Below are 21,762 nucleotides of genomic sequence, written 5' to 3'. Positions count from 1 at the left end.
TAATTGTTTTTGTATCCTTCTAATTTGTGCCTTTCCACAAATTTATCCTGGAGCCCTTTTGAAATCACCTTAACAAATATTGTAAATTCTTTGCATCAGCATGAACTACCGTACTAGTAGTTGAATATCAAGGAAGAGCTGATTTTATTCTGAAGTAATCAAAATACTACAATAGTGATGTCAGGAGGTGGCCATTTAGCCTGTTGTGTGATCTGGAAAGTGTTCAAAGGTTGTACCTGAGATTTTCTGTAACCATTTTTTTTTCAGGTTCATGTTGAGGGTATAATGTGTAAAAAAAAAAGCTGGTAAAAGTTTGATTAAATTTATTTTATGTTCCAGGGTGATGATTTTCTATAGGCTCTGTATCACAGAGAATGAAGCTAACTGAATGAAGGAGACACTATCAGCTAATACGGAAAAAAATTTGGAGAATAAATGAATGACACAAAAAAAAATTCCCAATCCGGTATTAAATTCCAGGCTACAATGACGCTGACATCTTACCATGTGCCTTGGTGTGATTTTTTGAACAATGAATTCTGCTAAAGAGGTGATAGACTCATCATTGCTATATTTCCCCAAACGAAGGCTCACAAAATGTTCAAACTCCACAGGCTCTTTTCTTGTCCTCAAGGAAATCCCTATGTAGTTTCCAGCATGCTCTATGGCACTTTTAATTATTTCATCTCTTTGTTCTGTAGCAAACAAATGCTGAAACATAAATTGCATAACAATTAAGGGCAACATTCAAATCATCAAAATTGTTAGAATAATATATGTGGCTATTAGACAAATTGTCTAAACGGCACAGTAGCTGTCAACATTTTTAGGATCCAAAATATCTCTGTGAATATTGGTGCATCTGGCTGCGTGAATGGGGACGACTCCCACCGACTGCCCGTAAACTTGCTGCAGGGACTGCCAGTGACCGACATATCAAACGGGCAGGCGAATTTAAATGTTTGTGATGTCAGCACAAACACATTAAGCGGCAGATTGGCAAGTGTGTACTTGGCTGCCGGATCCCTGGGTCGCTAGACAATTCGCCCAGGTGTGTACCCAAGCCTTAAATTATGCACCTAACTATAGCAATAAAATACATGTGCTCTCATTGCCTTACTGATCTTAAGCTGGCCATCCACTATACAATTTTCTTTCAGATATCTGTCCAATCTGGCTGGTTGGAATGATAACCTGGTAATGTATGGGAGCAAATGATAATCGTCCATTTGCTCACAAACACTGGAAAATAACCAAAAATGGTTGTTCAGACAAATTGATTAAAACACACAAATTTAACCAATTTGGACAATTGTTTTTTGTCCTTTTTTCAGTGTTTAAAACCATATAATCAACTGTCATTTGCTCCCATACATTACCAGGTTTTCATTCCAACCAGCCAGATTGGACAGATATCTGGCAGAAAAAGTGGATGGCCAGCTTTACACAGATAAAAAGTTAATTGCTGATTGCTGCGAGTGGCTGTGAATTTTGTGCCTAAATGCAATGTTGCTAAATGAGCTTTGCAGTCCTGACACAAGAGGTGCAAAGAAAATTCTGCAAGAAACAGGAAACGTTAGGCAGCCTAAGGAGATGTATACTTAAAATTGGCCTCAGATTACAAAATGTTATTATTAACAATCCAGACTTGCACTGAATCCAGACATTAAACACCTATATCAGCAGAACATGATTTAGTAACAGGTTTTTACCTACATGGAACCCCAATCTCTAATTCGTGATGTTTTACTCCTATGCACATGTACAGTGTGTGCAGTTTGCAGAGCTCTGTAAAGGAAGTAAATGCACCAAGAAAGACCAGTGTGCCAAGCTGACGGAAGGAACAGGGAAATGTCTCCTCCCCCGGGGGCGGAGCGCAGATGTCGGGCTGATACACTGTGAGAAATCTCACAGTGTATGCTGGGGACATCTGCGGCTGGCAGGCTGCCAGATAAAATGTCTGTCGGTCTGACAGACATTTTATCTGGCCGTGTATGCCCAGCATTAGAGAAAACAGTAGCATATGTGCCAGGTTTACGCCTGGAGATATAGCTTGCCAGTGATAGTAGTAAATGCTAAAGTACAATTATACCCACTATATTACGTTAATGATGTATCATATTCATAACAGTCTGTATGTGTCTGGACAACGTTTTTAATAAATATGAAGTCTTATTATCATGTAAAATGCCATTAAATACAGGCACACATCAAATAGATTGCATCATTTTGCTTTTTAGGTTGGTGAATGTAAAACAGAAAAGCAGAGTTTATTCTATCAATATATTTATCAGATTTAGAGATATTTCCTATTAGAATATATGTAGCTCTGCCATTTCATGGGTGTGGTAATAGTCAGTCATGCAGACCTAAAGATACGTTGTCACACTAATAACAATTTTAAGTGGAGTGAACATTTAAATACAACACTTTCAAATATACGGGTCTCATAGACTTACCAGTCGACTAAAGCCTCCATAAAGAATGCAGAACCCTCCCTGGTAGTCTGAGAACTCTGCAAAACCTTCAATATTTCTATAGTCATAAGAGCAGAGGATTCGATTGTTCGTTGGATCAATTTGGTCTATGCTCCCAGGAGTCACTTCCAGAGTGACCAACTTCCTGGTATCGCTCCAGTGATGCTTATAACAATTGTACCTCTGAAATAAAACAGGAGACTAAGCAACCATGGTGATTTCAGTTGCAAGTCTAAGCAACGTAAATGGTCAATAATATTCATTTTAACCATGCAACATGAATGTGGTTGTAATAGCCTAAAATTCACTGTTAAATGGATTGCCTCTTTGGACAGATGACATCTTTAGTAAGGTCTCAATGTAGCTGCGAAAATAGCTGTCAGCGTGGCAAAGGAAACTAAACCTGCCCAGGTGGGATGTGTGTAATGAGCTTGGAAACTAATGAATTGCTGTCAGGGCGAAATCTCATGCTGCATTCACTCCCCACTCACTGTCTTAGCAGAATGAATCAACAGGATGAGTTCATTGCAACAGCTTCTCATCAGTCTGCAGGTTAAGAGGGAGATCTAGGACAGGGTCCTTAATAAATATACCACATTACAGGATATGTATGCAATATATTACAATCATATATTTTTACGTGAAACTACAGAAATTATTACACTGCTGTCTACATCTCGACTTGTAATTAGTATTTAGGAAATGTATTTAAATAGCATACCAAACACTGTGTAGAGTTAATGTTTCTCTTTAGTAGTTGTCTATTCATACATAACACTGTAATGCAGCCTAACAAAGAAGCTGCAATTTAGTCAGCTGAAGAACCAGATTCTTCCATTGGAGTAATTTTATTCTAAACAAAGAATTATGTGTAGTATATTTTTCAGGCTCTGGCCCTTTCTTGGCTAAATATGAGCTGACTGAAAGGTTCATCGTTGCTTTGAACATGTACTGTAAAGTAAATGAAGGATTATCCCAGTGCATCACAGTGTTCTTTAGCAGTATTGACGTCTGTGTCTATGGGTACTAATGTTATACTTACCCTTCCAGTAATCTTCCCTTCTGCAAAGTCTGTCCTGAATCTCTATCAGGAAAGATAAAAATAGTTGATGATTCACAAGTAAATACCACTCATATAGCAGTAAATAAGCAAAGGAGAGCAATCACTAGGAGAGAAAACACATATGTAAAACATGTAATTACTGAAAACACACACACAGGCAAACACGCACATGGTCATAAGAACATATGCAAATCAATTGTTCTGCTATAAAGGCCTGAAAAATGTGCTCATTCAGCAAATATCTCACCAGGGCTTCGGTCAAAAGTTCTGTTCTGTGCTCTGTAGAAAATTTTAACGTTTCAGATTTCTTCCCACTGCCCTTCCGAAATGTGAGGGCAAATTCTGATCCTTGCCCTTTGCCCACAGGACTGATACTGCAAATGTCTCCATAAGGCCACTTAGACACACACAAAACAACAAAAAACTCACAATGTAAATACTTCCAAAATACACATAATGCAGCATGTGTACACATTGTTATTTTTAATTGAAAATAAAGGATACATAATTCAGTTGCACATCAAGGAGCCTTTATAGCAGTGATTTCCAACCTTTTTTTAACTCGCGGCACACTACACAAGATTTTAAAAAACACACTACATTAGTTCCCACAGGAACAAAACACACTACATTGGCCCCCACAAGAATAAAAAAACACACTACATTGGCCCCCACAAGAATAAAACAATCCCATTGGCTGGCCTAATAGAAAAAAAAAAAAACACATTGCTCCCCACAAAAAAAACAACCATACCACATTGCGCCCCACAGAATTGCTCCCCACAGAAAAAGAAACCTATGGCTGGCCCCACAGAAACAAAAAACAAAACAAAACACATTGTTCCCCACTAAATAGGCAAATATATGGCTGGATAACATATGGCTGGTTCTCACTAAAAAAAAAAATGACATGACTGGTTCCCACGAAAAAATAAACTATGGCTGGTACCCACGAAGAAGAAAAAAATGTCTGGTCCCCACAAAACCCACATTTCTTCCCCCCTTGTCACTCACACTGCAGCAGGATCGCGTGTGGGCGGGCTTCCAGGCAGGCTGCAGAGCCTGCCTGGACAGAGCGCGGGCTGGCTGATTGGCGCATGGCGTTGGCTGGCAGAGCGGGCTGGAGGGCAGTGGACAAAGCGGCGTGCGTGACCTGTGATATCACGCTGCCGCAGCTTTGCAGGTCACTACCCGGTCGCGCCTGAGTCTCCCAGAGGAGCTCAGCGGCCCGGGATGCTGAAGTTAAGTAAAATGTGCCCGGTGGCGCTGACAGCCCCGCGGCGGCACACCAGTTGAAAACCGCTGCTGTATAGTAACAATTGGTGTGGTTATTAATGTTGTGGGATGATTTTATGGCGAAAACAGATCGGTAATTGGGAGAAGTAGCAGCTGTGGAGACCAGAATTTAAATTCCTGCATCAGCTCCTTGAAAACTCCACTGTGCTCCAAAGTTAAATAATTAGATTATGAGCTCAACTGGGATGCTTGAAATGTTCTGTGTTCAGCACAGTGTTAAATGAAATGTGTAATATAAAAGGCAAAAACAAAACAAAAACTTAAGGTAGCAATCATACAAAGAAGGCTTCTTGAGTTGAGTTTCTTTTGAAATTGCAAATTAAGTACCTTTTAAGCATGCACCCAATAGTTATTTTTCTTAACTATCTTCCTATAAATAATTATTTCCTTTCAAAATCTCACTGGAATGATAAAAAATATGGCTGCCAGAAATAGGCTGACATCTCTCAACGGTGTATATTTACTAAGGCTTCTAAAACAGACAAGTGGTGATGTTACCCATAGCAACCAATCAGATTCTGTGTATCATTTTCTAGAATGCAATAGAGAAATGATAGTTAAAATCTGATTGGTTGCTATGGGCAACATAACCACCGCCTGTTTTAGAAGCTTTAGTAAATCTACCTCAACATGTCCCGGCAGAGGGGAGAAAAGGGGGGTCGATGTCACAGTACAGATATTGCTCAGAGGGGCATTCAAACACCTCTCTGCTCATTAAATAATATACTGTGTGACTATAGTAGAATAGCAGATAGAAATTTTTAAAAATCATGATAACTGGTTAATATCACAATTATTTTTATATCCTTCCACAACCGAATACAATAAAAAACACACACACACACCTCATTCTTTCAGCAGTTTGCACCTTTATAAAGAAAGCAAATCTTCACAGCATTTTATCAGACAGTGATACACTTTGCCACTAAGCACACCAGCACTAATTATAACTTTCATTTAGGTATTTATTCTTCAAATAGGCTACATGTGCTCCAGACTTATATTTAAATGTATGTATAATAGATTTACATTTAATTGTAAAATAAAAAAATAAAAAAAGCTATTCAATTAAAGGCGCTTGCTTCTGCTTCAAGCTGTATAGGATGCAAGCAGAAATAAGCAGTAACTGCTGCCTCGGGCATGCTCGTGGGTTGATAGTGGGTCTCTAATACACAGCAAATTGAAATCACCCACTTAGTGGTTAATTGAAAATAGTTTAACTACATACTTAAATGAAATATCAATCGAAATCTATTTGATTTTGCGCATAATCTCAAGAGTATACAATATCCATGTAGGGATTAACAATATGATGTCTGCAATCAAAAATACTCGTTTACATGTTTATCACATATACAAGTAACAAGGTTTAAAGATCACATCTAAAGAATGGAGACCAAAAAAATAAAGTTAGATTACGTAACAGTACTGTTGAAATCGACCTACGCAAATATATCAGTATGAATCTACTTGGAAAAAGAGAAAAGGAAATTACAAGATATTACAATCTAGTTCAACATATATAAATATACCTGATTCGTAACTTCAAGGGTGTTGGGGTTGTAAGTTGTTATGGCGTGAGTTCCAACTGAAAATACTCTTTTATACCTAAAAACAGACAGCATAATAGTGAGATGTAAATAAACAGATATATACATTCACTACAGACAAACAGCAATACACTTGCCAACTTATGAGATGCAACATAACTGCTAGCCAAGATGGAAGATGTATAGACATCTATGAGTTTACCTAAGTAATGGATCAGCCAGCTGGCCGATCCGCCGTCCTATCTGACGATTGGTAAGTGCATACACACACTTACCAATTGTTGGCCCGATGGGTCGTGCCTGACATCACAATTGGGCGGGCATTTACATGAATGGCCGATTTATCTGCCAGTGTGTACCCAGCAATACATTTCATGAGCAAAGTGAATTTAACAATTTTTGGGGGAAATTCTCTTGAACACATTCATACCCTATGGACAAGAGGAATTTTATATAGGGCTTCATTCAAGAAAGAGGTGATTGCACCTAATCATTTAATCAATTATTCTGCCGCCTTTGCCAATATTAAATAAAAAACTAACCATAGACTCCAATAGAATGGTGCGGCTACTGGTGAAGTTATCAAAGCAAATTTACAACGAAGAATCCATGCAAACAGTGCAATCTAGTTTTGCAAAAAAGTAAGATTGTAAAACTACACTAAAAATTGCAAAATAAAGATTAACTTTTTCTTTTAGTTATTCTGCTTGGCGAGATTAAGCAGTTGCATGAAATTTGTGTACTCGTATAAGGTCTTTGAAAAGGTGCCCTAATTAAAGTGAACAGCAAAAATTAGTCACACAATGCATATAAAAAAATGTCTGGATATACAGTACAGGTTGAGTCTCCCCTATCCAAAATGCTTGGGACCAGGGGCATTTTGGATAACGGAATATTCCGTATTTTGGAATAATTGCATATTATAATGAAATATCTTCAGAATGGGACCCCAATATACACACAGAAGGCATTTATGTGTTATATACACCTTATACGTACAGCCTGCAGGTCATTTTATACAATATTTTCAATAATTTTGTGGCTCAAGCAAAGTTTGTGTACAGAAATGAAATTAATTTTTGTTTCATATACACCTAATACACACAGCCTGAAGGTAATCTTATACAATATTTTTAATAATTTGTGCCTTAGACAAAGTTTGTGTACATTGAACCATCAAAAATTAAAGGTTTCATTATCTCAGTCATGCCAAAATTATTCCGTATTTCGGAATATTCCGTATTTCGGAATATTTGGATATGGGAGACTCAACCTGTACATGGTAAGATACAGATGTATCCTCTATACACCTAGCGGTAGATTTACTCAAGGTCGATTTTATTGATTTAAAATCGATGAAAATCGAAAAAAAATCATTCAACATTGATGTTGTGTTTCTGTGGCTAAATCACACATTTCCGAATACTTAAAAAAACAAAATCAAATATTGTCTGTTAGTAAATGTGTGGTTTTGCCCCGAAAACACAATTGATTTTTACAGATTTTCATCAATTTTAAATCAATAAAAATCATTTAAAAATCGACCTTAAGGGGGGCATGAGAGCTCCCACTGGTTCCCCTGTTTACAGGCAGTTTCCAGCTGCTCTGCCCGACCTGCCTATTTACTCTCCCTGGGGTGCCCGCTGTGCCCCTGCTTGGTCCTCCGGACCCAGACGCTCTTGTGAGGTCCGGTGATCCGTGACCTACTTGCTCTCCAGAAACCGCGGCCTTGAGTTCGGAGCTCCAACGGCGGGCCGTGTGGTGTCATCGCCGCAGCTGCAGCTTTACACGCTCTCGACACAGCAATACTGGCAGCGATCTCCCACCTCCCTTGCTGAGCCCAGATTTCCTCTCCTCAGTGGTGCTGCTTTACAGGTCTGGAGTACCCCTTCCTGGGAAGCGTGGGTGACCGCTATTTTGGGTCTCTGCTCCACACTAACAATATATCTGGGTACTGCCTGGTTTACCTATGTCATCTCCATAAATGTGGTTTACTGTTCTTTGTTCTATATTGTATTTTACAATAGGTCTCATGGGTGGGGTACGACGCAGTCCTCCCCTACATTAACCATTTTGCCGTATTGTTCCCTTACGGCAAATACTGTGGCCCAATATACTTGTCCTTTTGGTTTCTATGTCTATTCCTTATGTTTTTTTTTTTTTAGTTTAGTTTCATGGGGTTTTTTTTTATTTTCTTTTGTAACCGGTATATCTAGGACATATTTTCTTTATTATTGTTTTAGTATGCCCAATGGTTAAAGTCCTTTTCTTAAATGTCAAGGGGCTTAACTCCCCACATAAGAGGCGATTGGCCCTTTCAACTTTTCACCAACATCAAGCTAATATTGTGGCCCTACAGGAAACACACTTTTTATCCAAGGAACCTCCTATATTTAAGGATCATAGGTACCCCTTATGCTATACTGCTAATGGTCCTTCCAAGCTTAATTGTGTTGCCATTCTGTACCATGTGAATAACCAGTTTGTTTTACATCAGAAAATTGAAGATAATAACGGTAGGTTTCTTATTCTTGTTGGGGTGGTTGAGGAAACTCCAGTCACTCTGGTTTTTCCATTATGCCCCAAATTCTCACCAAATCCCTTTTTTATGAGAATCCTTCGAGGAAATCTCTAAAGTCCGCCGGGGAGCACTTATACTTAATTGGCGACTTTAATTTAGTTCTAGATCCCAAACTACATAGATCTTCTCCCCGTGGTCACCCCTTTTTGCCTCGTGACTTAGGCCCCTCCTTAGCTTTTAACAAATTATTAACGAAAATTGATCTGTAGTACACCTGGCGCCCACCCATTTACCGGATGAGAAAGATTAAACCTTTTTCTCCTCAGTCCATAATAGTTATTCTAGAATAGACCATATTCTTCTGGATAAAAGAAACTTCAACTTACTAAAAAAAAAAAAAGTAAAAAATTCACCCTATTACTTGGTCTGACCATACACCTGTCTTATGGACATGGGGATAAAGGTCGTCACTTTTCTCCTGCACATACTTGGCATTTCCCTGACTATCAATTAAATGATCCTGAGACTCTGAAGGCCCTTAATGATTCTCTTATGCTGTATGCACAGACTAATTCTCCTGATGATACTATCTTCACATACTGGTGTGCTTTAAAAGCGGTCCTCTGTGGCACCTCTATCCAGGAGGCTGTGGATTGAAAGATCTACAGTAAAAAGGTAGACAATGTCTAGATAGACACCAGATGTTAAATAAGTAAATAGGTCAACTGGGACAAAAGGTAGACACTAAAGGTCGACATGTAAGAATGTAAACAGGTATAGAAGGTCGACAGGGTCAAAAGGTCGACATGCAAATGGTCGACATGTTTTTTTTTCTTCTAAACTTCACCCTAACCCTCACCCACCCTCCTGGTGCCTAACCCTAACCATCGGGGTAGGTGCCTGACCCTAACCGTCCCTTCTAGTGCCTAACCTTAACACCTCCGATAAGCGCCTAATCCGAACAGTCGGGGTAAGTGCCTAACCCTGAAAAAAATAAAATAATCATGTGTCGACCATTTCTGCATCGACAGTTTGTACCAGTCGACCTTCTGACATGTCGAACCTTTTGTCCCTCTCGACCTATTTATGGTCTAACATGTGGTGTCTACCTTTTTACTGAAGAACTTTAGACCGGATATCATCCAGAAGGGGGTCCAGCAAAAAGCTCGCTCCCAAAAAACAGAGTGATTGGAGTCCACTGTACGGTCTTTGGAGTCACAAGAATCAGACCCATCCTACTAGAGTTCTGCATAAACAACTCCAAGAGGTGCGACAGCAAGTTCAGAAACTTTTTATGTCACGCATACATTCAACTCTTGTTCGCCTCCGCCATAAATTTTCTACTGCCGGTAATAAGGCTGTCTTCTAGCACGCAAACTTCGTGGTCGCCAGGCACGTAATAGAATTAGGTCTTTCCTTACTCCCTCTGGTTCGAAATGTTTTAATCCCCTTGATATAAGCTAATTTATTTTCGGTCTATTATGCAAAATTATATAATTTACGTGACGACCCCTCCATTCCTCAACTGACCTCTTCATTTTTAGACGGTTTATCTCTCCCTTCTTTAGATGCTGATAGTCTGACGTCCTTGAACACCCCTTGGTCTTTGGCGGAAATACAGGAAGTAGTTCAGCAATTATCTAAGGGTAAGGCTCTGGCCCTGACTGTTTTACTAATTCCTTTTACTCCTCATTCACGGAGGTCCTTTCCCTTATTCGCCTACAATTTTTATAGAGTTTAAATTTTTCTAACTTTGGCTCTTTTCCGACCAAAATGAGACCTTAAGCACTCCTTAATACGGACGTGAAAATCTATGCCAAGTGAATAGCTAATCGTCTGAACCCCTTGATTACATAACTGATACACCCTGACCAGGTGGGTTTTTTCTCGAACGTCAGGCTCCTGACAATACCCGTAGAGTTCTGGATCTAGTCGAATGGGTGTCCTATCATAAAACACAATTTCTCTTTCTCTCTTGATGCTGAAAAAGCATTCGTTAGACTTCATTGGCACTATATGCAACGGGTGTTATCCATATTTGGACTCCATGGTGACATTCTTAGATGCATTAATGCCCTCTATACCGGCCCCTTGGCCCGAGTTTTTTCTCTCCTCCCCCTTCTTGATTCCTAATGGCACCACACAGGGGTGCTCCCTTTCCCTGTTAATATTTATGTTGGCCACAGAAGCCCTGGCCCAAAAAATCCATTCATCATCTGAATTTCCTGGGCTCTCAGTTTATGATACCTCCCACAAACTGTCTCTTTCCAGATAATGTTTTATTATTTGTAACCGATCCGGGGACCTCGTTGAGACCCCTTGATACTATTTAGGATAACTATAGTGTGGCTTCTTATTATAAACTAAATGCTACGAAAACCGAAGCTTTACCCATTAATATACCTCCTTTGACTCTACGTTTACCTTTTATCCGGAAAGATTCCGCAATCTCTTATTTGGGAATTGCTATCTCCTCCGCTATTCACAATGTTTTTAATGTAAATTATGTTCCTTTGTTGACTCAATTGTCCTCTTTAGCTTCTGCCTGGATGAATCATGAGGTCTCCTGGTTGGGCCGCTTAGCAGCATTTAAGATGATGTTATTCCCTAAATTGATGCATCTATTTCGAGCCATCCCATACGCTATTCCCCATAAATATTTACATCACATGTGGCGATTGATGCTCTCCTATGTGTGGTAACGTAAAGCCCCTAGAATGGCTTATAGCCGTATGGTTCGTTCTAAACACCAGGGAGGCCTAAATCTCCCCGATTTGTCTAGATACCATGAAGCAGTCCTGCTTTCTCAGGTATGTGATTGGTTTCTTCCCCCTCGCATCAAACCCTGGGTAGACCTGGAACATGCCCTTCTTAGGGGATTCCCCCTTTCAGACCTCCTTTGGTTGCCCCAAAAACGTAGACCACAACTCTCTTTATCCCCAAAGAGGTTCTTGATACCTTAATAGTTTGGGATCTTAATCTCCCAATCCGTTTTGATTTTACCCTTCAAGCATTGGACAAAGCATTGCCCAGCCTTAATATGTCCTACTAGATGCTTTTGGGTATTGTGTCCCTAGCACATTTTTTTCCCTTGTCCTCTATTTTATCATATACTGACCATTGTGTTAAGTATTCATTAAGTCCCTCAGCATGGTTTTACGATCTCCAACTTACACATTGGTTTGCTCTGAAGAACACTGGTCCTACTGTATTTCAGATACCACCGAGTCAAATTTTGAATAATTTATCTAAACCCTCTTCCTGTGGTGCTCTAACCTATTGGTATTCCATATTACATCCTAAAGATTTGCTAATCAAATCTTCTGTTCAGCTTCAGTGGGAAACAGACCTTCAACGCTTTCACCCTGAAACAATGGGAGACTATTCATCTTGATTTCTCTATCTAAATCCACTAACCATATTGAAATGCTTGTTAAACTGCTAAATAGATTATATCTGACCCACTATCGACTGCAAAAAATTTGTCCCAGTCTAAAAATGTTGTTGGTGCCTTTGTCACTCTGAAGGTACTATCTTCCATGTTTTTGGGACTGCCCTATTTCACGTTCTTTTTGTAAAGTAGTATTTATTATTATACAAGATGTTCTAGGTCTCACCCTACCTCTAGACCCCTCTCTTACCCTTCTACACTGGTATCCCATTTCTGTCCCTAAATCTGACCATTATGTCCTTGGTCATATTTTAGTATCTGCTATAGTTCAACATCAAAAATCCCCTTCTCCTCCTCCATTCGCCAAAGTTATAGCGAAAACACAATTTCATTTTCAAATGGAGACGAGAGGTCGCTTATTCTACGGCTGCTTCCTCTCCTATTGTAAAATGGCACCCTTGACACTTATATGTGACAGAATGATAGGGTGCACCTCCTACACACCCAGACACACAGAGTCCCTTCTCCCCCTTTTAATTTAAATGACCTTCCACAGGTGGATTCAGATTTCTAATTTACCTACTATTTTTATGTTCACGGATTTAATATGTTAGGGCAGCACAGACTGTGTAATGGTTAGCATTACTGCCTCACAGCACTGAGGTCATGGGTTCAATTCCCACCATGGCCCTGTGCGGAGTTTGTATATTCTCTCTGTGCTTGCGTGAGTTTCCTCTGAGTACTCCTCCCAAACTCCAAAAATATACTGGTAGGTTAATTGGTTCCCGAAAAAAAAAAAAAATGAACCTGTGTGTGAGAGCATGTGATAGGGAATATAGATTGTAAGCTCCACTGGGGCAGGGACTGATGTGAATGGCCAAATATTCTCTCTGTAAAGCGCTATATATGTGTGCGCTATATAAATAACTGGTAATAATAATAATAATAATGTTTGATGTCTATGTATGTCCTGTTACAAAAAAATAAATAGTATTTGTCTCCCTTTTTGTTATTCCCATGTTATTTTTCCCATCTTTTTTCTGTGATCCTATAAATATGTTGCAATATATTCAATAAAAATGTATTGATAAAAAAAAAAAATCGAACTTAAATAAATATACCCCCTAGTCTCATTACGTCCCGTATAACTCTGCTTGTGCCGAGCATCATTCTCGCCCAAAAATGCATCTTAGCCACAATGCATCGCGACTAAGACGCATTTTTGGGCGATAAAGATGCAATAAAAGAGGCTAAGTTGCAAACCAGCATATTAATATAAACCATGTGCTCTGATTAATAATGTGGTTTGAGTTTCAAACCTGCATACAAAGCCACACTTTAATACATACAAAGGCCTTAGGGTGTTTTCTTCAGTTGGTGATAAAAGTCAGTACTTTTGCCGGAAAAATGTTCCATGCAGTAAAAAGCTGACAACATTTTAGACAACAGGAAAGAATAGAAGGTATTGTTAACAGACTTATCTTTTGCAGTGAAGCAAAGCGGATGAGGAGTTTGAACAACAAGCACACAAGAGAAATCTAAACTATAGCACAAAATAGTGACGGGAGCAGTTACTCGCACAGTAAAAAAAAAAGAAAAAAAAAGATACCCGAAAAAAAAAAAAAAGAAGGCATGTACAGTAATTTAAAAAAAAAAAAACAGGGAAAAAAATAAATATTTACAATAAAAACCCCATTACCTTCAATATTTAATATATGGACACCCCAGGCTGTTAAAGCAAGTTTGAGATATTCCACATGCAGAAAAGAAATCTTTGGAGAAAAAGTGGAAAATTGCAATGTTTTACAATGTAAGCATTAAAAAGGAAACTCCACCATCATGCAATACTGAAAATACCAACAACAAGTACTTTCACAGGGATGTAGTTATGATATTGCGGCCGCCGGTCTAAATCCCAACAGGGGAAGCCCGACAAGGGACTCCAGAAGGACGCCAGCCAGAAATAGGTAAGTCTAGGGGCCCTTAGCTGTTAGCCGTATACTTACCCGACCCTGTCGGGATACCACCCATCGGGATGCTGCTGTCTGTATTTTGACAGGAGGCAATCCTGACAGCCGGCATTACATACAGTTTCCTTTTCACACACGTTCAAGTCACTAAGGAACTAGATTTGGATGAAAGAGCTAAGGCAGGTCCCTTTGCTAGCCACTGAATCATCGATCAGACATACTGTAATACTTGCTTTCAGAGGAGTTTGAGAGGCTTGTTTAAAGGCCCAATATTTTCTGGCCTATTCAAAGTACAATTGGCCACACTCACGTTCACCCTGTTGCTCAGCTTGGGCACACACCTACAGGATTAGTTTCCAATTTGGTCATACATTGATGGCCAAATTCAACAGATCTACATATTCTGCACTTGGCCTAAAAAGCACAATTACATATTGTTCATCCGCCAAACAGATTTACAAATATGCCTATTTTGTATTGAGCGGATCATTCTCTATCTTTATGCTTATTTTTGAACTACACACACACAGAGAATTTAAGACACAGAAGCAATATCCTAAAGCCTGTGTGGACAACATATACAGTAACAGGGTAGATGGCATAAATAACATTTATGGAAATGAGGACGTCTTTATTTTAGTCTTGAGGAAATACACATCAATCTGTACAGCTTGAACTTCCTTAAATACAGGTTAAAGCAGAAACGACTCCTTTATTAACCTTTATAACTGGTGATTTCGTGCTGCTTAGGCTGTCAGTGCCAGGAAACTCATTCCATGTGCTGACATGTGTCTAGTTATTACTAACATAACCAAAATCATGGTAGCCTTTATATGTGAAAAATATAAATGATTTTTGAAATGTAGGATTAAGAATTTTCGCACTTAAGCAAGAGGTTGCTAGCCGAGTAGTTTAATATTTATTGTTAATTAATGCTCATTAATCCTGACATAAAACAGTACACAATAAGAAGTCTTATGCTGGGTACACAATGGCAGATATATCGGCTGATCAACTGATTGGCCAATATATCTTGTGTATGTCGGCCAGTGTGTACCAGCGACATGTCTGTGAACGCCGTTGTTCAGACATATCGCGTTGACTGTGCTGCACAGCCAATGCCCAATATATCTGCAGATGTCTTGGGGTATTGTGCTGTGTTTATGGGCAGTCAGTCGACCGCCCATACACTTACAGCAAAGGCCATGGGGAGGGGGGTGCGACACACTCCACTGCCAGCGGGACCCGCGGCCAGATGATGGTTGTTAAGTGTGTAAGAACAACCATCATCTGCAGATATAGGTTGTGTGTGTACCCAGCTTAAATCTACAGTATTCATTGTTCAAAACGCCACCTGGCACAAAGAGGTCGAGTTATAGAGTTTATAAAATGTAGTAATTTTTTTTTTTTTTTTTTAACCATGTAGCCTTTATTTTGTAATGTTGATTATAAATGGATGCTTAATTTTCTCTGTTCTAAAAATTATGATAATTGCACAATAACGGGGGTGGTATGTGTAGCATGGAGTACGCCAGTAATACAGCAAAATTATCCTGTGGCTCTGCATCTCCTACTACTCTCCATGGGCATTCACACTCGTATGACTCCTGCCCCCGTCTCTGTGCTCCGGGCCTGGCGGCATCCTCCACGGCTGCTCGACCTCCCTCCTTTGGCCATCGGTTGGTGTGCTCATCTTCTTGGAGGTCAGGTAGCAGGCGTTGGTTTGTGAGACTCCTCCTACTACACAATACTATTGCGGTGCTGGACTGCAGGGGGTCAGTCCTCCCCGGTTGGAGCTGTGTCTGCCCCTGTGCTTGGGTGTTGAGTTCTCCTATGCCCCCCCTTCTCTCTCACTCATAGCCAGTACCCTCTTAGTTTTCACTGTGACTCTGCCATGATCAGGTCCTGTGTGGCCTAGGTGCAGCTTGGCACCCTTACAACTGCTCTGGCTCCATATCTACAATAATGGTCCCTTTCTCTTATATTAGTCTTCTGTGCATAGCAACCTAGTTGACTGTGCCTGCTCCCCAACTCTGCTGCTGTTTTCTGCTTCATAGGCTGTTATAGGTAAAACAGGACATGCCAATTCGGGGGCTAGCACACTGGAAAAATATGCCAACAAATCAGCAGTGACTGCTACCCCATATGATGCACAATCAACATCACTACCTGGTAACCAGAGTACAGAAGATACCCAGTCGCTGCAACAAGTACTACAAGCCATTTCTGCATCTGAGAAGCATGTGATGAAAAAGACTTGGTGAGGTCCAAACTGATCTCTCGCTACTTCAATGTGACCTCTAGAAAATGAGGGAGAGGATGGGGGTAATCAGAACACTAATTTGAAAGATCCGCCTGGTCCCATGAAAAGTGATGTTTCTACAGTTGACTCTTTAAGCATAGGATGAGCTGACTAATAATCTCCACTTTGTGAGTCTTCCTGCACGTACTGAGGGATCTTATCCTGAAACTTTCTTTGAGAACTTAATGGTGAAGACATTTATAAAGGATGCCTTATCTCCTTAATTTCAGGTGGACCATGCCCGCCATATTCCAAAACTGTCCCCCCATCACCATCTCCTTTATCTATCTGGGGCCCCTGTTCGCGCATTCATAGCCAAATTTCTTAATTTTTGGGAACAGGATTCTATTCTCCATCAGGCCTGACTTAAAGATCTGTTGATGTTTGTGAATCATACAGTGTCCGAGCTCCTGGACTTTCTCTTGGAAGTTCAAAAGAGCTGCTCTCTGTCCAGGCATTTAAGAGACAACTTTGGACTTTACATCTGCCATACTCTATGCCAGACCTGGCCAAAACATTGAACTCAATCTGCCAGTCGTCCGCGGATACTCGACCAGTAGATCGTGAAGATGTCCAGCTGCAGTCAATCAGGTAAATTCTTATTGGCTGAAATTTAACTCTGCTCTGCTGTCCCTAGCTGCCTGGTCAGGAGAGGCACCTAGCCTAGTTCTAAAGTAGAGGAGCATATAAATGGGGGAGATGACAAAGATTGAGGACCAGTCACTGGAACCGCAGCAGGAGGTGGCTGGTGGTAGGCTCTAAGCATGGAAACATCCCGGCTGCAGCAGCTGATGCTGGATATTGCATAGTGCCTCTTCTCTATAACATGCACCGCTCTCATTTATACCAGTAAATATAACCACACAACAAGGAAGAAACAGGTCTAATACTATAAAGCATAACACATTGAGCATTAAGAAAACAATAAGTGAAGAATAAAAAAACAGCCGTCCCTGCATACCTAATCCAACTACGGTACACCTAAACCACATTACTAGGAAAAAGAACCAACTAGCTAAAGAACCAGAAATCCCACGCAAACATTACTATGCGAGGGGAGGTCTGTACTTGTCAGGCTTTATGTAGTTGAGCCTCTCCTGCATACAAGGCCCACACAAGTTGCATCACTCACCTGTCTCTGTTTCCTTAGACCTCTTGGGGATATTGGGATTCTTCTTTTGGAAACTGAACCCATTATAGCTTACCATGATGGGGACATGTTCAGAGTTGATTTCTATGTGGGATGGATATTTTGCGTATTTCTGATCCTGGGTTGGTTGGGAAATGTATATTGATAGAGTTGCGCAAAAAAAGTATATTCATTGTAAGCGAGAGTGTGAGTTGGAGCAATGCTGCTATGACTTAGAATGCCTGTATGACACCCCGCGTGCTGAAAGTATGTTAGTAGCTCAATAGGAATGGTCTACCTTTTTGATAAAATTCCAAACACAGGCTGCTTTTTTATTTTCCAGATATGTTCTTTATTCTCAGGCTGATGTGGTTGGCAGTTATTCAGCCTGCTTAGTGCAGGACAAAATGGCTAGTAGGACTATCCCTGCTATAGTGGATTCTTAGAGGGTCACCTGGGTTGTTGGATGAGATAGCGGACACCTTTATTGCGTATTTCCAGAAGCTCTATGCTTTGCGTGTTGTATACTAGGAGCAGCAGTTGACAGAGTGTTTAAATGGGTGTATTTACCACGACTCTCTGCTGATGCAGTGAATTTATTAGATGTTTCCTTCACTGAAGAGGTGTTAGACCTTGCCATTAACCCCTTTTCTAATAATAATGTACCGGTCTCAATGACATCCCTATTTGAAACTATAAAACGTTAAAAAAAGTTTTTTATTCTCCATTTGTTAGAAAATTATAACTAATTATTTGAGCTGGGCTCATTGCACTCCACCATGCTGGAAGCTTTTATTGTTGTTTTACCTAAGCTTGGGAAAGACCCTGTTTCTGTATACTTTTATCATCCCATTTTGTATCTGACTATGATATAAAAATACTTGCTAAATTGTTGACTCTTTGGCTAAATAGTATTACTGCTAAAACAATTCACCCTGATTGTGACAACCCAAAATAATGCACGCATAAACCCGGTATCCTCACACTGATCAAACAGGATTCAAGCCTGGCAAGTCAACTGTGCAGAATTTGAGGAGGCCATTCACACCTCTTCTCTACCTCTGAGTCATTTGTTCTGGGCCGGGATACTCTCTTACCCTATGCGCACTCACTAAAAAAAAACCTTGCATCTTTTATTCGCAGTCACTCACGTGACTCACATTTACGTGGCCTTCCTTTTGGTACAACAATATATACCACTGCATTGTACACGGATGACATGCTTTTGTTTCATGTGGATGCGTGGATATTCTTATGTATTACAACACTGCCCGATCTCCAATGAAGTGCCAAAAGTCATGGGATAGCCGTATGTTAGGGCAATGGTAGGTTGCATCACCCTACTATGACATCTTGGAAATGCCCAGACCTACATCAGTTGTAATCTGATATCTCGTTAGTCACTTTGAACAGCGGCTAGGATGCTCATAGCAAGGCGATGTGCATTATCGGAGTTCAAATGATAGTGGGTGTCCGGTGGATGGGACATTCCATATTCTTCGGTATACGGTGTCACGTGTGTACTGGGAATACCTCATGAAAAGCATTACCATCCACCGTGGATAGCGCAGTGGCCGACCTTGGGTGCTTAATAATTGTGACCAGCGACGTTTGGCCAAAATTGTCCATGGTAAACAGACAAGCGCCAGTGGCTCAGATCACATCCACTTTCAATGCAGGAGGTACCAGACGCCTATCCAGCAGTTCAGAGCAGCATTCTTTATCTTCCATGGGGTATGGGAGCAGACGTCCCACCAGAGTGCCCCTGTTAACACATCGCTAATTAGACCCTGGAGGACTGGCAAAATGTAGCGTGGTCCGATGAGTCACGTTTCCAGTTGTTTTGGGCTGTTGGTAGGGTTCAGGTGTGGCGCAGATCCCATGGACCCCAGTTGTCAACAAGTGTGCAGGTTATTGGTTCCATAAGGGTATGGGGTGTGTTCACGCGAAAAGGGTTGGGTCCACCTGAACACGTCATTGACCGGTAACCACTATGTTGCATTGTTTGATGACCATTTTCAGTCCTTCATGGACTTCATGTACCCTCACAACAATGGAATATTCCAGCAGGATAATGCATTGTGTCATCGGTCCCAAGTTGTCCAGAATTGGTTTCGTGGAGCATTCTGGAGAGTTCTGACAAATGGTGTGGCCACCACGTTCGGCGGACATGAACTCAATAGAGCATTTATGGCACATCGTGGAGAAGTCCACCTGCACCTACATATATCAGGGAGCTGTGGGAAGCTATCCAGACGGCATGGGTCAACAACTCTCCAGGAGGTCTTCCGTCCTCTTGTAGAATCGATGCCGCGTTGAGATGCTTCACTTCGCCAGGCTAGTGGGGGTACTTAACGATACTTCTCATCTATCCTATAAATTTGGGCACTTCAGTGTATATACTACAGTTCTTTGTGTATTTCGGGTGACTAACAATTTTGTTTCCTCCCTTGTGTGGGGTGCAAGGAAGGCTAGGATTAAATTGCACACCTAAAGGAGCAAGGGGTCTGACCCTTCCTAATTTTCATCTAATATTTGGCAGCACAGTGTTCGCATTTGATCAAATGGGTTATATGTCCTGTGAAGGGAACACTTTCTCTTTGTGGGCAAGCAAGCTAAGAAATAGGCCCCTATTTTTAACCAGACGATGGAGGTTTAGATGGCAGCATGTGTTTACTGGGTGGTCAGAGCTGTGATTAAAACGCTCTACTGTGGGACAAAATTTGATGCCCTGAGCTAGGTAGCTTTAAAGGCAATACTTTTTGGCCATATTTTAATGCAGCTACTCTGATCCGTGTTACCTGGATATATACATTAAAACTTTTGATCAGTTGAAGCTGTAGTTTACCATTTCCAAATTAGCATTCTTTCATGAGCTTCAATTATGTCATGCCTTGCAACCCAGTTTGGGGACTCTCGTCCCTGAATTTCTATTTCGCCTGTTAAGAAGCTGTTACTTTCTGTGGGGATCCAAAAAGTTATTTATATTTTAAATTCCACTTTAAAAGTGCGGTTCTCTCCAGGGTGTTTGTTGCCACTTAAGGCTAAATGGGAGGATGATTTGTGACACATGTGATGCTATTTCCTTGCAGTTGATATCAACAGATACATTTCTATATAGATTAGAATATATTATATGCCTTTAAGAATATTCTGTATGGATTTTAGGGCCAATTCACTATGGTGCACAAGTAAGGCTGCATTTTGGCATTTACTTTGGGAGCAGTTAAGAGTTTTGTAAATAGATTTAGGACTGTGGGTCTCATTCAGACCCGCTCGCAAGCGGGTCGATGTTTCCCGAATGCGGATGCGCACAATGGAGGCGCCTCCGTTGTGTGCATGTGCGAGACCCGAAAAACAACGGGGTAGCTGTCGTTATGGGTCTCACACCAAACGGGGCGTGCTGTCGATGGTGATTGACAGCACGCCCCCTTTGGTGGACGTGCCTGCCCAGACGGAGGCGTTCCCATGGGAACGCCTACCGTTTGGGTCCGGCCCCACTGACATCACTAGTGATGTCAATGGGAGTGATTTTGGCTCTGATAGAGCCAAAATCACTCCAGGGCTTGCGGCAACGAGACCCTACCGCAAGGGTCTCGTCGCAAGCCCGATAGTCGCGATGGTCTTGACCATCACGACCATCATCATGGACACTCGCATAAGCTGTGGGTGGTAACCCACAGTTATGCGAGCGTCCAAGAGGCCGCCTCGCAAAAAAAAAAAACACGCCCTGATTCAGAGCGGGCGCTCGTTCAGAGCGTCCGGCTCTGAATCAGGCCCTGTATTCATTAAACAGTGTCTGCCTTGCCCTCACTTGACCCAATCATACATTTGTTTGAATTCTCCCTACAGGTTGAGTCTCCCATATCCAAATATTCCAAAATACGGAATATTCCAAAATACAGAATTTTATTTTAGCATGACTGAGATAGTGACACCTTTGCTTTTTGATGGTTCAATGTACACAAACTTTGTTTAAGGCACAAAATTATTGCATAAAATTACCTTTAGTCTGTGTATAAGTTGTATATAAAACATAAAATGTATTCTGTGTTTAGATTTG

General features: G+C 40.8%; 1 protein-coding gene across 4 annotated transcripts in view; it reads right to left on the bottom strand.

Moving 5' to 3' along the window:
- Positions 1–21,762, bottom strand: part of DNAJC13 (DnaJ heat shock protein family (Hsp40) member C13) — a 232,834-nt gene that overhangs the window by 141,297 nt on the left and 69,775 nt on the right. For all 4 annotated transcript variants that reach the window (XR_015875677.1, XM_088462805.1, XM_088462806.1 and 1 more), the window contains 5 exons: positions 6,369–6,444; positions 3,788–3,937; positions 3,520–3,561; positions 2,460–2,660; positions 505–711 (listed from right to left, as the gene is read on the bottom strand). Coding sequence is in view for 3 of the 4 variants with exons in the window: in XM_088462805.1 (XP_088318931.1) it covers positions 505–711; positions 2,460–2,660; positions 3,520–3,561; positions 3,788–3,937; positions 6,369–6,444 (676 nt within the window). In the remaining variant the exon portion in view is untranslated. The remainder of the gene's footprint in view (positions 1–504; positions 712–2,459; positions 2,661–3,519; positions 3,562–3,787; positions 3,938–6,368; positions 6,445–21,762) is intronic.

Source organism: Taudactylus pleione, unplaced genomic scaffold (genome assembly GCF_031769625.1).
Source record: "Taudactylus pleione unplaced genomic scaffold, aTauple2 ptg000053l, whole genome shotgun sequence".
Lineage (NCBI taxonomy): Eukaryota > Metazoa > Chordata > Amphibia > Anura > Myobatrachidae > Taudactylus > Taudactylus pleione.
The sequence above is the reverse complement of the archived record's forward strand: the minus strand, read 5'-3'. Positions and strand labels throughout refer to the sequence as shown.